This window comes from Theropithecus gelada, chromosome 7a, assembly GCF_003255815.1.
Source record: "Theropithecus gelada isolate Dixy chromosome 7a, Tgel_1.0, whole genome shotgun sequence".
Lineage (NCBI taxonomy): Eukaryota > Metazoa > Chordata > Mammalia > Primates > Cercopithecidae > Theropithecus > Theropithecus gelada.
Window position 1 is genome coordinate 4,943,404 of NC_037674.1, and position 16,833 is coordinate 4,960,236.

At 40.4% G+C, this 16,833-nt stretch overlaps 1 protein-coding gene across 2 annotated transcripts; it reads right to left on the reverse strand.

Moving 5' to 3' along the window:
- Nucleotides 1–3,131: 3,131 nt before the first annotated feature.
- Nucleotides 3,132–13,584, reverse strand: MKRN3 (makorin ring finger protein 3). 2 transcript variants are annotated; one of them, XM_025390548.1, is made up of 2 exons: nt 11,882–13,584; nt 3,132–3,404 (listed from the first exon to the last, which is right to left on the reverse strand). In XM_025390548.1, exons 1-2 carry the CDS (start codon nt 13,081–13,083, stop codon nt 3,338–3,340), a joined length of 1,269 nt encoding a protein of 422 aa, XP_025246333.1. In that variant the 5' UTR covers nt 13,084–13,584; the 3' UTR covers nt 3,132–3,337. The 2 variants fall into 2 exon arrangements, with proteins under 2 accessions (XP_025246333.1, XP_025246332.1); XM_025390547.1 differs by lacking the exon at nt 3,132–3,404 and having other exon boundaries at nt 10,861–13,584.
- Nucleotides 13,585–16,833: the final 3,249 nt, after the last annotated feature.

Below are 16,833 nucleotides of genomic sequence, written 5' to 3' on the forward strand. Positions count from 1 at the left end.
ATTAAACTGGAGGATTCCCAGCTGGTGTCTGCTGCTTGGTGTGTGTGAAATGCCCCCACACATGTAGTTACCGACGTTTTCTGCGTTCGTGATTGTTGTGGTTGAGAATAGAGGAAGGACACAGTTATAATAAGACTTTTCCCTAAGCAGTACTTTATTAGAAATTTGGTAAATTCATTAAAAAATTGACACATTGGTAATGTTAAAGTTCCCTATCAAATTATATATTATTTTCATTTGCTTAAGTATTTATGGTTTCCTGAAGACACTTAACACATTTTTAAATTTATTCCATTTTTATTTATTCCTAAATTTAAAGTACATGGTTCCTGTGTAGTTTATTGTTGTGATAACAAAAATAGGTGTTTTATTACATTTTCTATAATATGAAACTTATCCACATTATTCTCCTAGAATTTTACTGATTTTTATTTTTTGAAGTTTTACAGAAATTTTCAGATTTTCAACATACAACATCTCAGATGAATTTAAATCCTTCTTTGAAGGATGTATCATTTATATGTCTCATTATTTGGCCTTGTATACAATTGCATTGATTGATACATCAAAATAATGACTAACAGTGAAGAAAGGAGAGAAAAATCTAATTGTTTTTGCTTGATCAAAAGAGATGATTATAGGATTATCTTTTTGACTGATTAAAGAAATACAATGCTGAAGTATTTTTATTCTAATATTTTCTTTACATTTTGCATCATTATTCATAAATTTGATCATTAGTTTGCATGTATTTGTGAATGGGTGTTTGTGTGTGTTCACTATCTTCATTACATTCCGATATAAAATTCTGTGTCATTCATAATTAAACATGTCAGTGACCCTTCCATTTTAAACTTCTGGATTGTGTTACATAGCACTTTAATGATTTGTTCTTTAAAGGTTTTATGAGAATCCCTATTTAAATTGTGATAATCATTTTAATTTTATGTTAACTAGGTTACATTGTCATGTTTTGTAGCCAATGTTTGATAAATGATAAATGCCTAGAAAATTATCAATTTCAGTTTTGCAATTAACCTACATCTGGTTGAGTGATTTCTTATGTTTGTTTAATAGAATATCTGTTGTGAAATCCTCCTACTGAATGTAAGTGTGTATGTGATTTTGTTTTTATTTTTTCTCATTTTCCTCATCAGTTTAGTGGTTTATTTTATGAATTGTTTTCAAAGTCTCAGCCTTTATATTTAATATTTTAATTTTCCTATGTTAATTTTTGATTTCCTTTCATTGGTTATATGTTTTTGTGTGTTCATTTCTCAAAAATTTAGATTTGGTAATATACATATATAAATATATTTATGCCTTAAATAGCTGTATTATATACACTAAAGCAAATTGATCACAAATTTATTTATTTTTATTTTTTATTTGAGACAGAGTCTCACTCTGTCGCCCAGGCTGGAGTGCAGTGGCGCAATCTCGGCTCACTGCAAGCTCCACCTCTCGGGTTCACACCATTCTCCTGCCTCAGCCTCCTGAGTAACTGGGACTACAGGTGCCCGCCACCACGCCCAGCTAATTTTTTGTTTTTGTACTTTTTAGTACAGACAGGGTGTCACCATGTTAGCCAAGATGGTCTTGATCTCCTGACCTCGGATCACAAATTTATTTTTATTGGGAGAGATATGAAGTTGCTTATATGATTATTTCCTTTGATATATTAAGAAAAAATATTTTTTCATATTGTACCATCTTTGTTTTCCTGGAATATAATCCACTACTTCCTGATGTCTTTTTTTTTTTGAGATGGAGTCTCGCTCTGTCGCCCAGGCTGGAGTGCAGTGGTCGGATCTCGGCTCACTGCAAGCTCCGCCTCCTGGGTTCACGCCATTCTCCTGCCTCAGCCTCCCGAGTAGCTGGGACTACAGGCGCCCACCACCTCGCCCGGCTAGTTTTTTGTATTTTTTAGTAGAGACAGCGTTTCATCGGGTTAGCCAGGATGGTCTCGATCTCCTGACCTCGTGATCTGCCCGTCTTGACCTCCCAAAGTGCTGGGATTACAAACTTGGGCCACTGCGCCCGGCCAATGTCTTATTTTTTAACTGTGCTATTCTTTCACTAATATTTCATTTCCTATTTTTTGCATCAATATTCATAAATGAGACATATCTCTAGTTATTTTTGTATTACACTATGTTGGTACTATGGTTTGAATGTGTTCTCCCAAGAGCATGTGTTGGAAACTTAATCCCCAATATAACAGTGTTGGAAGGTAAGCCCTAATGGGAAATGCTGAGGAAATGAGAGCTCCACCCTCATGAATGGATTACTACCAATTATTAAAGGGCTGGAAGTTTTGAGTTCAGGCTCTTGCTCCCTCTCCCTCTGACGCTCATTGCCCTTTTGCCATGGGACAGTGCAACAAGAAGGCCTTCTCCAGACATTGGCCCCTCAATCTTAGATTTCCCAGCCTCCATAACAATGAGCCAATAAACTTCTGTTTATCGTAAACTACCCAGTCTCAGGCACAGAGGGGCCCCAATTTATGATGGTTCGACATATGATTACTCAACTTCATGACAGGTGTATCAGGACGTAACCCCAGTGTAATTCAGTGAGCATCTGGACTTAACAATGGTTTGACTTATGATTTTTTGTCTTTATAATGGGTTTATAGGGACATTAAATGCATTTTCAACTATGATATTTTCTATTTATGGCGGGTTTCTTGGGACACAGCCCCACCATAAGTCAAGGGGCATGTGTATTCTGTTATAGCAGCACAAAATGAACTAGAACTGGCCCCCATGTTATATACCATTCATAAGTTATGTAGGTACACCTTTATTTTGTTTGATGAAATAGTGCTTCTCAGTCTGTTTGTGTTGCTATGAAGAAATGCCTGAGGATGAGTAATTTATTTAAAATAGAGGTTTCTTTGGCTCATGGTTCTGGAGACTGTACAAGAAGCATGGCCCCAACACCTGCTTCTGGTGAGAACTTGGGGCAACTTCCACCCATGCCAGAAAGGGAAGGGGAGTAGGCATCGCATGGCAAGAGAGAAACTGAGATAGAAGAGGAGGAAATGACAAGGTCTTTTCAACAACCAGTTCTCTAGAGAACTCAGAGTAAGAACTCACTCATCCCTGCAAGAATGGCACCAAGCCATTCATGAGGGATCCACCCCAATATTCCCAACACCTCCCACCAGGCCCCACCTCCAACACTGGTTATCAAATTTCAATATGAGACTCAGTGGGGCCAAAGACACCATATCCAAACCACGGCATTCTGCCCCTGGCCCCCTAAGACTCATGTTCTTCTCACACTGCCAGATAAAATCATCCTATCAACAAAGTCTTAACTTGGTCCAGCATCAACTCAAAAGTCCAAAGTCCAAAGTCTCATCTGAGACTCCAGGCAAGTTCTTTACAGCTGTGAACCTGTAAAATAAAAAACAAGATATTTACTTCCAAGATACAAATGTGATACAGGCATTGGTTAGACATTCCCATTCCAAAAGGGAGAAATCAGCCTAAAGAAAGAGGTAATACTCCCCATATTAAGTCTAGAACTCAGAAGGGCAGATACAAAAACTCAAAGCCCCAAAATATTCTCCTTTGACTCCATGTCCCACATCCTGGGCACAACAGTATGAGGTGTGGGCTCTCAAGGCCTTGGGCAGCGCTGTCCCCATGGCGTTGCTGTATGAAGCCCATGTGGCTCTTATCATGTGTTGGAGTCCAGTGCTTGTGGCTTTTCCATGCTGAGAGTGCATGCGCTGGTGACTCTAGAATTCTGGGGTCTGGAGGATGGCAACCCTACTCCCACAGCTCCACTAGGCGGTGCGTGGTGGAGACACTTCGTGGGGGCTCCAACCCACAAAGAGCCTCAGTCAGTCTCATACTGTGTGCCTGCAGTCTTAGCACCGCATGGAAGCCCCAAACATTACAGCTTGCACCCTCTGAAGCAGTGGTCTAAGCAGTAGCTTGAGCCCTTTGAGCTTTAGCTGTGGTCCGAGCAGCCAGGATGTGGGAAGCAGCTTCCCAAGACTGCACAGGGCAGCAGCACCCTGGGCCTGGCCCAGAAGCCATCTGTCCTTCTAGGCCTGTGGACCTGTAATGGGAGGAGTAAACTCAAAGATTCTGAAATGCCTTTGGACTTTTTTCACACTGTTCTATTACCAAGTGGCTCTCTTTTTTTTTTTATCTGTGCTAATCTTTCTAGCAAGTGGTTGTTCAGCTGTCCTCCTCAGATTTCCTCTCCTGAAAAATGCTCTTTCCTTCTCTTTCTCATGGCCAGGCTTGAGTTTTCCAAATTTTTATGCTCTGTATCCCTTTTAACCATAAGTTCCAACTTTAAGTCCTTCCTTTGCTCCCATATCTGACTGTCGACTGTTGGATGCAGCCATACCACTTGTTGAATGCTCTGCTGCTTAGAAATTTCTTCTGCCAGATACTTTAGGCCATCACTCTTAAGTTCAGGTTTCCACAAAGTGCTAGAGTGTATTCATAATGCAGCCAAAGTATTTGCTAGGGTATAACTTTGCTTCAGTTCCCAGTAAGTTCCTCATTTCCATCGGAGACCTCCTCAGCATGTCCTTTACTGTCGGTATTTCTATCAGCATTTTTGGTCACAACCAGTCTCTAGGAAGTTCCAGGAGTTCCCTTCCTATCTTCTTCTGAGCCCTCTAGACTCTTCCAGCCTATGCTCATTACCCAGTTCCAAAGCTGCTTCCAAATTTTTAGGTATTTTTATAGCAACGTTCCACTCCTCAGCACCAATTTTCTGGTCTTAGTCCATTTTTGCTTCTATAAAGGAATATATGAAACTGAACAATATAGTTTTCAAAAGCAGCTTATTTGGCTTATGGTTCTGGAGTCTGTAAAAGAATAATGGCTCCAGCCGGGTGTGGTGGCTCATGCCTGTAATCTCAGCACTTTTGGAGGCCCAGTCGGGTGGATCACCTGAGGTCAGGAGTTCGAGACCAGCCTGACCAACGTGGTGAAACCCTGTCTCTACTAAAAATACAAAAATTATCTGGGCGTGGTGGTGGGCACCTGTAATCCCAGCTACTTGGAAGGCTGAGGCAGGAGAATCGCATGAACCCGAGGCAGAGGTTCCTGTGAGCCAAGAGTGCGGTTTTGTACTCTAGCCTGGGAAACAAGAGCAAAAATCCATCTCACACACACACACACACACACACACAAAGCATGGCACCACAAACAAGAGCAAAAATCCATCACACACACACACACACAAAAGCATGGCACCAATATCTGCTTCTGGTGAGGGCCCTCAGGAAGCTTCCACTCATGACGAAAGAGGAATAGAAGACATCACATCATGAAAGAGGAGGCAAAGGAGTTGCCAGGCTGTTTTCCTATTTTTTTAGAGACAGGGTCTCACTCTGCAGCCCAGGCTGGAGTGCAGTGGTACAATCATAGCTCACTGCAGCTGCAACCTCCTGGGCTCAATCAATCCTCCCTCCTCAACATCCTGATTAACTAGCACTACAAGCATGCACCACCATGTCTGGTTCATTGTTTCTATTTTTTTGTAGAGATGGGGTCTCACTATGTTGGTCCAGGCTGGTCCAAACTCCTGGTCTCAAGCAATCCTTATGCCTCTGTCTCCCAGAGTGTTAGGATTACAGGCATGAGCCACTGTGCCCAGCCTAGGCTCGTCTCAACAACCAGTTCTAACGGGAGTTCAGAGAATTCACTCACTTCTGAGAGAACAGCAGCAAAAGCCATTCATGAAGGATCTGCTCCCATTACTCACACACCTCCTGCCAGGCCCCACCTCCAACACTGTGGATCAAATTTCAGCACGAGACTTGGTGGGCTCAACAAACCATATCCAAACCATAGCAGTTCTGTATACTGAATGTTTGTGTATCTCCAAAATTTCTACAGTGAAATCTAATCTCTAAGGTAATGGTATTAGGAGATGGGACCTTTGGAAGGTGTTGGAGTCATGATGGTGGAGGCCTCATACATGGGATTAATGCCCTTAATAAAAGAGGCTCCAATTTACCAGCTCAAATGGTATACACAGCTTTGTGCCTAAGCCCCCACAACTGTGATTCCCTCATGGTTTATATTGTATTGTATTCTTGATTAACTTGCATAAAACTTTCACTAGAACATGTTATCATATGGCATTGCTTCAAGCACTTCTCCACTGAAAAACAAACTACCCATAAAAAAGAAAACAAATATATTTATGTAATTATTTATAGTTTTTAATTTTAATACATTTTATTGTACATTAAAACAGCACAATTAAAGGGGTCCCAGTGGCGTTGGTAGTGCCTTCCACTATGTGAGGACACTTGACAGTGTCTTCTTACGAAGATGGTCATCTATGAACCAGGAACCGACCCTCACCAGGCACCAAGCTGCCGGTGCCATGCTCTTAAACCTCAGCCTCCAGAACTGTGAGAAATAAATTTATGTTGCTGGTAAGCCACCTAATTTATGATATTTGCTCAAATGGACTAAGAAGTGGTTTATACAGCATTGCAATATATTTTACTTAAATGTGTAAGTAAATTTCAGGGGATAATGTCTTCTCTTTCTTTTTGTGTGGAGTAGGGAATAAGTGCAATTTAGACAACTTCATTTTTTTGTTGTTAGCAATAGGTTCGTTTAGATTTGTCATCTGGATTGATGTTTGGAAATTTATGTTTATGTTGAAACTGTTAAATTTTGTTTCATATTTTCAAGTACCTTTCCCTTGGGTATAACAAGGATTTATTTCTCATTTCTTTAGTGCCTTTTAAGCTCTAATTACCTCTGATTAACATTTCCTATGTTAATTGTACTTTATCCTTTATTTTTTAAGTTAGTGGTTTATCTGTTTACTAATTATTTTTACAAAAAAAAAAAATCGGCCTTTACATTTTCATTCTCTGTTCAACAAATTTTTAGTTTAATATTTATTAATTCCTTCTGCTTACCTTAGTTGTGTTTGTATGTGTTTGTGTATATGTGTGCATGTGTTCATGCTGTGGTCTTTTTAAAATTTAGGTTTGAATACCTAGTTAATTAGGCTCTTTATGTTTTTAAGACAATATACATTAGTATTTAAAATTAGGAGTTATACTCTGAGTACAGATCTAGAAGTATCCTGTATATTATGGTATGTATAATTTGCCATTGTCATATTATCTTCTAAATGATTTTGAATTCACTCCTACATCAAATTATTTATGAGAGACAATTAAAAGTGGTAGTAGCTTATTTTCTTTTACTTTTCTTTTTTTTTTTTGAAACAGAGTCTTGCTCTGTTGCCCAGGCTGGAGTGCAGTGGTGCCATCTCCGCTCACTGCAAGCTCCTCCTCCTGGGTTCACGGCATTCTTCTGCCTCAGCCTCCAGAGTAGCTGGGACTACAGGCGCCCACCACCACGCCAAGCTAATTTTTTTTTTTTGTATTTTTAGTAGAGACAGGGTTTCACTGTGTTAGCCAGGACGGTCTTGATCTCCTGACCTCGTGATCCACCCGCCTCGGCCTCCCAGAGTGCTGGGATTACAAGTGTGAACCACTGTGCCCAGACAGTAGTAGCTTATTTTCTTATATTGACCTCAGAGAATGTTGCCTGTACTACTTTTAATATCTAGATCTAATTGACAGTTTCACTGTACTCTATTTCATAATTATTTTTGTTATTGTTCCCTTAATATTGGAAAATGTGATATATATTTTCATGGCAAAAACTGACATGAATTAATTTACTTCTATGCACTAGTACTGGGTTACTTCCCATACATCCCTGTTCCCAGCCCTACCCTAACTCTATCCCACACTGAAGTTGTAGTTTAGCATTAGCTGTGGCAACAGAAACCACGCCTCCACGACGTTTGGAAAAGCGTAAAATGGAAGAGCATACGGACATAGACTACGGACTGAAAATGTTTCCCTGTCAGTGAAATTCAGTGAATTGATTTAGTGACATGTGAGCCATGAGACAAAGTGATTTCCATATCTTCGAAGGGGGAGAATTACTAGGTAAATTTCTCTTAGCATATTTGCATGTGTGGATATCCATCAAATCGAGACACATGAAACCTAAGCAAACCTGACTTGTTTTAGGCTTTTTTAGTTGTAGCTGAAATGATACCATTTTTGTAGACCCCAGGGCTGAATCCCTAAGTCCTCCTGGGGCGAGGGCCTGCACAAACACTGCGCCACTCACAGAGCAGACCTTTGTGTGGCAAGGGCTTCTTTGTTCCTGACTGCAGCAGGGGAGTGGTCAGATCATGGGAAAGCCCTTGGTAACACTTCACCCAGACTTGGTGGCAGTAATACTTCTGTTATTTGACATTTTTCTGAATGAACTGATGACGGAACAAGGAATCCCATATAGTCTAAAAATGTCCCTTTGTTATTTTCCTCACTTAGAAATCTGCCAAAAATATGTATTTCTTTTGTTATATTTTAAGTAACTGAATAGCACATATTTAGTTTCAACTGAGTATTTTTTGCTGAAAAAATACTTCATCTTTTTGAAATTATGAATGTGAGGGTAATATACCCCTTGCTTACCAAAATAATCATTAAATGATAATGTTACATTAATACAAGTTCCAAAGATTCTCAAAAAGAAAATCTTGGTGATTAATTTCTGTGCAATCACCTTTTCATGTCCAAAAATATGCACAAATCTCACATCTATATAGATCACTAAAAAAAAAAAAAAAACCAACAAACTATGTTTTGAGCTTTTTGTCCAGACTACATTTGATCCTCACAACAATCCTGCAAAAGTAGGTGGAACTGTACCCATTTCTCATATGAAGAAACTGAAGTACAGAAAATTTAAGTAACTTCCTGAGACTGTGAAACTGAATGGTTAGTAAGAAGCAGAGTCAGCATTCTAACTATGCTTTGTCTCCCAAGCCACTTTATTTTCTACTAATCATTGTCCTACTATAAATCCTGAACTTTACGATTATCTGGCTCAAGATACTATTTGAATAAAAACATGGTATTTCACAATGCAGGGAAGTGTACATTTGGAGAAACTTTCCACAGCTTTCTGGACTCAGCTTAAAAACACCTCTCTGAAAGCTCTGCCACTACTGGGACTCATTTTTTGAGACTTTGGTGTTGGCACAGTCTTTGAGAATACACCATCTGGTCTCGTTCTTTGGTTGTTTAGTTCATCTAATCTCTCTTTCTCCTGCACAACTGCAGGGCAGGAACCTCAGATGTTTGGAATTTATTTGGAATCTGTCACTCACCTTGCATGCCAGCGATAGTCAGGCATCAAGGGTGTCCTAATTGGTGAATTCTTTCGCTAAGAGGAATCAAGAGGAAAGGAATATGGCAAAAGGTCCAGGCAAATAGGCTGAGGTACTTACTAGCACCAGGAGTCATGTAAGAAGGGAGAGGCAATGTAAAATTATAGGAGGCTGAGGCACACTCTGAAGCAGTGGACTAAAATCACTGAGCTGGCAGCCTATAGATAAAAGCCCCATGGCTCCTATATTCTGCGGGAGCTTATTCATGTCCATCTTTGCTCCACTTGGCTGAAGCATCCATACTTAAAGGCTGTACTTGCGTCTCCAGCAGCTACACTCAGCTAGTCCACCTGCTCCTAGTGAACATGGTAAGTGCAACTGCTCTGGACATACACTGTTTGAGTTCCAGTCTTTGTTCCACTAATTCACAGCTATGGGTCATAAACTCTATGGGCAAAACCTTTAAATTCTCTATTATTTACCTCATCAGGATAATGAGAAAAATTACAGCAAGTACCACATTAGGTAGTTCTGACAAATTCATCCTTTTGCATGCAAATTACGTGGTATAAAAACTCTTAAATGTGCCATATTTGTTGGACAGTCAGGACAGTGTGAATAACCTGGGACTCAAGATTCACACTCCTAGCATATTTTTCAGCTACTTCAGCCAAGGTAAGTGCATTTGCAGTTGATGCAGATCATAAGTTATGCAGGTAAGTCATTAAAATGGCATAATTATCTTTCACATTCATTTTTTCTTTGCTTGTTTGGTTACTAAAAAGGTGTATTAAAATTGTCCACTAAGAGTCTGGAGTTAGGATTTTCTATTTTTATCAGTTGTGTATCTGATACAACGTTATTAAATGTATACAAAATTTGAACAGTTATATATTCCTGTGAATTACAATTTAATGTTTATGTATCATTCCTTTTTATCTCCAGCAAAGTGTTTATCCTTACCATAAACATTGTCTACAATCAAGACAGTCATAGCACCTGTTTGGTTTTTTTTTCCCATCTTACTACTTTGAATGCTTCTGTATTTTTATGTTGTGTGTATTTTAAATAGGATGTTTCATTTTGATTGTAATGAAGTCTTATAGCCTTTGACTTTCAGTCTTTAAACTGCTTTCATTTAATCTAAGTTGTATGTAAATTTTCTATATTACTCTTACACTTAGTTTTTAGTGCTTTCTATATTTTATTATCTTTCCATTATTTTATTCTCACTGGTTTTAGTATTTTTGTTCCATTTTCCCTTTTATAATCTTGTTACTTTTATGTTGAAATCTTTTGTCTAAAGCCCCTTGTTGGGAAAGTCTAGAGACTTTGTATATCAAATACAAAGCACTGTGCCTCTGAGCCTAGGATTTGCTGTTACAAAGAATTATTGAGAAGGTGGCAAAACTGCATAGGAACACCATTTGTTTTTATAGAGTGAGCTATTAATGCCATTGTAAGAATTACCAATATAGTGCTTTGTAAGTCCTCTAAGATCTGCATCTGTTACATTTGGCCAGACCCACTTGAACAGTCCTTTTCATTAGATGCTAATTACTGGCTTCTGTGCAAGGGACAGAATGATTATTCACACAACTCACATCCACACAACAGCCAATCCTGTTAGGCTTTGACCTTCAGCTTTCGGCTCTGTATTTACTTTATTACATAAACATAAATATTGTGATGTATATTCTTTTATATATATTTTCAAATACATAGCTCTTATACATATATATTATATATATATCATTCTTAAATATATATTTCCAAATATAAATTATTTCATGTCAAGCTAAACAGGATAAAAACATGTAAACATATACACTTGGTTTTGGTCAAGTAAAACACAAAATCACAAGTTCATCACAGTTTAACAAGTGCACTTGAAGGGGAAGGAGGGAAAGAACAAACTGTAAACAGATGAGCAGCTGCAAGACCCTGCGAGGGTCCATTTGTTAAGGCTATTATAGCACAAAGCTACTAGTTCAATTAAAACTTCTCCTTTCACTCTGCCACATTTACTCTTGAGGGTCTTCAAAATAAGTGTGGAAATTCAGTAAACACTACACTAGAACTGAGTTAATCCTGTTGAAAACAGAGATGACAAAAAAAGCCATAAGCTGACATTAATATTAATTTCACCAAAACAGTAACTTTAAGGACTTATTTTTTTAAACACAGATAATCACCATAATCCTAGGGGGAAAGATATGCAGAATAGACAAGAAAACAGAAGCACTGCCTCAACAGCCCCTGAAAGCAATAAGAGTGTCAACACAGGGAAAACAGGCAATAGCAGACGACAGAACCTCAGCAGACTAGACCACATGCCACAGCACAATGCTACAGATTCAAATTGAAATATTCTTCCAGCTCATAATGAAGCAAGTCCCACTGGTCCTCAGAGAAGGGTAACTCATCTCTCAGTGAAAGAAACCGCTTAAACAACAGACTGGCCAGTCGAAGCACGACAAGCTCCTTCTTACGGCTTTTATAGAGCATGTCGCCCTCTCCCATTCGCACAGGCTCCACAAGTTGATGCCAGTATGCGCCGAATGACCCACCACCTGGCCCAGGAGGCTCATCTCCCCAGCCCTCAGGGTATTCATGCTTGTAAAAGCATGTGTCTCCAAATGGGCAGTTACCCCTGCCTTCCGCAAAATACCTGCAGGCCTTGTTGCTCATTGCCTCCTTGTATTGCTGAATAAGTTTCTGCTTCTCTTCCTCCTCCTCCACCCAGAACTCACTGGGAACGACCAAGTCGGAGGTGACCCTGCACTGCGGGCAAGACTTGATGATCCTGTTATCAAACTGTCTGGCACTTCTCCACCTGCGGATACACCTAATACAGAAGGTATGGTTGCAATTGGAAAGAATGCCAAAGCGGCGGTCATTGGGGTTGGCTTTCTCATAGACAACCTCCATGCAGATGCCACACACCTTGTCCATACCACGCTGCACAGCAAACGAGAGTTCCATATCTTTCTCGTGTGCTTCAATGCAGGCCCTTATATGGTCTTCCCTCTGGGCAGCATCCATGGGGTGCAAGGCCTGCAGCCCACACATGTCGCATATGTCTCCATGGAGGAACATACAGCTCTCCCCACGAAAGCAAACTCCCCTGGAAGCATAATAGCAAAACCGCAACCCCCTGCCCACAGCCATCTGCTTCCTCTCAGTCTCTGAGCTCTGTGGAGGAGCCTCGGGGGCAGATGCAACCCAGCGGCCCCGGTAGGGCTGCCCTGGAACAAACTCAATGGCATCCGCCCAGCTTTCTACACCTGCTCCTCCAGCAGCTCCACGGTCTGCATTGTCTCTCTCGGCTTCAAAGAAACCCCTTTCAGCAGCCGAGCCAATCACAGGCAAGGAAAGGGAGGATGCAGCCGGGGGGGCTTCCGCCACTTCCTGAGTCGGGGGCTCGATGTGCGCAGCCGTGCTAGGGCCTCCACCTGCAGAGGCCCCAGGCGGCGAAACGCTGCCCTCAGTGGCCATCTTCCGACCAGAAAGGTCGTGGGAATAGCGACAGTTCTCCCCCTCCTTGCACTGCCCATGTATATAATACCTGCAGATGATCTGCTTTGTCCAAATGCCGCTGCTTCGGCTTGGAAACGGATTGCGCCATGCTCCTCCTCCTGAGGCTGGGGCAGGCCTCAGGCCTCCTGTGCGGAGGTGGGCAGGGACTGGAGCTACAGGGAAGGGGGCCCAGCCCACAGGCGCATGTGGCAGGGCCGAATCTGGAGCAGCAGATTCCCTGGAGGGCTCACAGACGGGAAGGTCCGGCCCAGACACACCCTCCCCTGCTGCCTCAGCACCTGCCTGGGCCCCGGCTGCCTCCTGGGCTTCTGAGGGAGCTGCAGGCTCTTCCATGGCAGCTTCTTTACCCCGAAATGGTGCCAGAACGTCTCCGGTATTTTTTCTTTATGGGCTTGAGGCCCGGAGTCGCGGCCGCGCTCGGAGGCTTCTCTAGGGGAAGTGTGCATCTCTTTTTCTTCCCCCCCGGTTCTTGGCTGCCTGTGACTGTGTGTTCCTACCTACTTCCGGGCACAGGCAGCGCGGCGGACACTTCCTGTGGGGGCAACGTACGTGCCGCGCTTGGATTTTACCGCAATTTTCCAATCTGACATATTTTTTGTTCACACAGGCAGGGACCAACCCAGCCCCTTTTGTCTGCCTTCTGCCTCTGCTTCGCTGTGTTCCGGCAGCCCCTAATTCCCTCCTCACACCGTTTCCTCAGGAGAATGAGGTTTTACTTTAATCTCTTTTGGTTTCAGTCATGCACGTCTTCGTTGTATTTTCGTATCTGTCTGCTTTAAAAAAATTAGAATCCAATAGATTCTGAAACATTTCATACATGAATTAGATAAATCCTTTTTTGATTCACTCCATCTTATGTCTGCGTTTTTTTTTTTTTTATGCCCTGTCACTGCTGGAAGATTTTTTCGATTTGCTCTGTTGACAAAGCGTCGTTTCTTTTGGTCTTTGTTTTCTGGGATTTCTGAGGGCTTACGCAGGATACGCTTTTCACCAGCAAGGCATTAGCAGACAGCGCTTCTGATCCGAGGCTAAGTTAGCACCTTTCAGATGTCTTTCTTTATTGTGATTACTATGCTCGTTTTCCCACTGTGTAGAAGCCCCAGACTTCAGTCATTCCTGATGCTGGCTGAATAAGGCACTGTCCCCTGCATGACCCAGGCTTTTATTTTCTCTACTGGTTTAATTCATGGCAGCCCTTTGTTTCTCTTCCTTTCTTTCAACCCCATCTGTGCTGTGTTGTGGCATACTATCCACAAAGGAATGGTCTTTAATTTCCATATATAAGCGTTTTGTTATTTTTGCAGATACGTGTAGTGGATTAATCATTTTTTTGTATTCCTACTTTGCTGAGAGTACGTATCATGACTGCATACTGAATTCTGTCATGTAGTTTTATATATTTTTTGAGATAATCTTGTTTTTCCCTTTATTCTCTTAACGTGATTATTTGCAGCTATGAGTTTCAAATATTTAACTGACCAATTTGTTTCTAATAAGAAGCCCTTCTGTGTCATGATATATCGTTTTATATATTATTGGATTTTTTTTTTTTCTGTAAGTTTCTTTGAGGAAATTTTGTTGCCTAAATCTGTAAAGTGGAAACGTATCTGAATATTTATAATCACCCAAGTCAACAAATTAAATTATAATTAGGTAGGTAAAAGCAAAGAAAGCAGAATGAAGCAAATAATAAGGCCAAGAAAAGCAATGAAGAAAAACAAATACTAAATAAGGGAAATAAATTAAGTAAAATCCTTTAAACAGCTTATTGAAGCCAGATAATTTCTGGTGAAACTTATCAAGGAAAAATGAAGAAGGCTCTAATAACCAACATCAGTAATTTCAAATATGTTATCACTACATTAATAACAGGCATTAAAAATCATTGGAGAATATCAGGAACAAAATTAGGACATTAAACTTGAAAATTTACATGAAATAGTCATATTGCTGGAAACATCTATTAGTAAAAATGACAGGAGCAGAAATAAATGTGAATATGGATCTGTTACATCTGTAATTTAGATAATTATCTAAAAGGTTTCTAAAACTTTCCCTCTGAAATAAATCTAAAGGCAAAAATATCTGTATTTATTATTGCAAGTCCTAGCTAGTGTAATAGCAAAGAAATAAAAGATGTTATAACTGGAAATAAATTATTGATGGAATGCAACAGAAAATTAAGAATAATTTACAGATAAGCTATTAGCTTTAATAGGTACATTTAGCAAAGACACTGGACAGGAGTGCAATATACGAAAATCATTTTTATTTATCAATAACATTTGAAGTAAACATTTAAAATTAATAACATTCATAACAACATTAAAAGTTCACTAACCTAGGAATTAAACTAATTCAGGCTGTACAATAAAATGAAAAGCATTTTAGCTTCAGAAGACCTAAATAAAAGGCTCAATGTTTTTAAAAGGTTGTCTTTTTCTAATTTGATAATTATTTGAAAATGGTGCTGATTATTCGTCGTGAATGTAGGAAATGTTGGATTTGTCTTTTTCTCCTTTTGATAGTTACCGAGTTTTATATTTTGCATGCAAGCTGTCCCAAAGCCTACCTCACTTGAACTTTTTGAAATAAACTTTCTCTTTATCAGGATTTGACAGCCCCAGTGATTTTTACAAGAAAAAGACTTGCAGCACAGCTCTCAGGCTTCTACGCCAAGCTCTCTACAAATTCACAAACAAAAGAATCCTGAATATAAAACTATTATTTGCTTAATTGTGATATTTTCCTAGCACTGCATCTATTATTTGCTTAATTGTGATATTTTCCCAGCAGTGTATCTAAATCATAGTTGACCCTCTCTTGATACACCAGCATTGTCCAGAAGAACTTTCTGTGAACAATTTATACATATATATGTATGCATGCTGTACAGTATGAAAGCTACTAGCCCCATGGGGTTCTTGGGCACTTGAAATGAGGCTAGAGTGAGGAAATGAATGTCCATTTTTAAAATTATAAATTTAATTTAAATAGCCACATGGGGCTAGTAGTTACTGTATTGGAGTGAAGTTGTACATAGTATTTGGCCATCTCATCTAACACAAGGGAACTGAGAAGCAGAATGTTTCCTTCCCTGCCCAAGGCTGTGCAGCTGGTGCCAGGCAGTGTGTGCTTGCAAATGCCCACCTGTGTAACTGCCATTCGTGTTCATGTCTTATAGTCTGATAGTGACTTTATCTTTTAGTTTTATCATAACAATATTTCATATAAACTGTTATAAACCAATATGTATCCCATGATTTTAAATACCATAAAAAATGAATAATAATTGAATAACTGGAAATAATTGGGCAGTGCATCTTGAGAAAAATAAACTAGTTCCCATCCTATCCAAATGTCTTCAGAGATCATTTTCTCTGACTGCCTTTGTCCATATTCCTGCCCTGATATACATATATTTTTTTGTGAGCATCAATATTGTTTTTACAATTCTCAGAAAGTACACATCTGGTCATTTGTCTGGTTTTTTGGCTCAGCTGTGCCTTCTTTACTAACAAAGCACTGACAGCCTCAGAGGCTGGGACCTGGATTTCTTGTGCATACAACAGTCTGCAGGGTAGCATGGGATCCCCTGGCCGGTCAGCATTTGGGGGTCTGAGTGGAATGAGTGGAAGGCTGGGCATAGCAGAGCTGAAGTGAAGTCCGGGCAGCCTAAGAATTATCCCAAGAGGAGGGAGACAAGTTCAGAAGTGGACTGCAGGATGGAGAGAAAGAAACTGCAAAATCCTGCAGTCTTTTATTCCAAACAGCTCAGGCATGCGCTGCCTAGCCCCGTATGGTTAACATGCCCGTATTTAAAGAACACACAATTAATTGCCTAAAAGCATTATCCTTCTCAGCACGCTCCTATCCTTCAGATCTAACGTTTAGGCACTGCAGGCTGCCGGCAGGGTCCGGGACCCGGCGGGGCTGGGCGCGCGGAGCGGGGCTGTGTGTGCAGCGCCGGCGCCGGCAGCTGCGAGGGCTGCGGAAATTAAATGCAAGTGTCCAGAATCAGGCATCGTGGGTTTAAATCCTGAATCCACCACTCACTATCTGAGACTTTCCCCTGTCACAAAT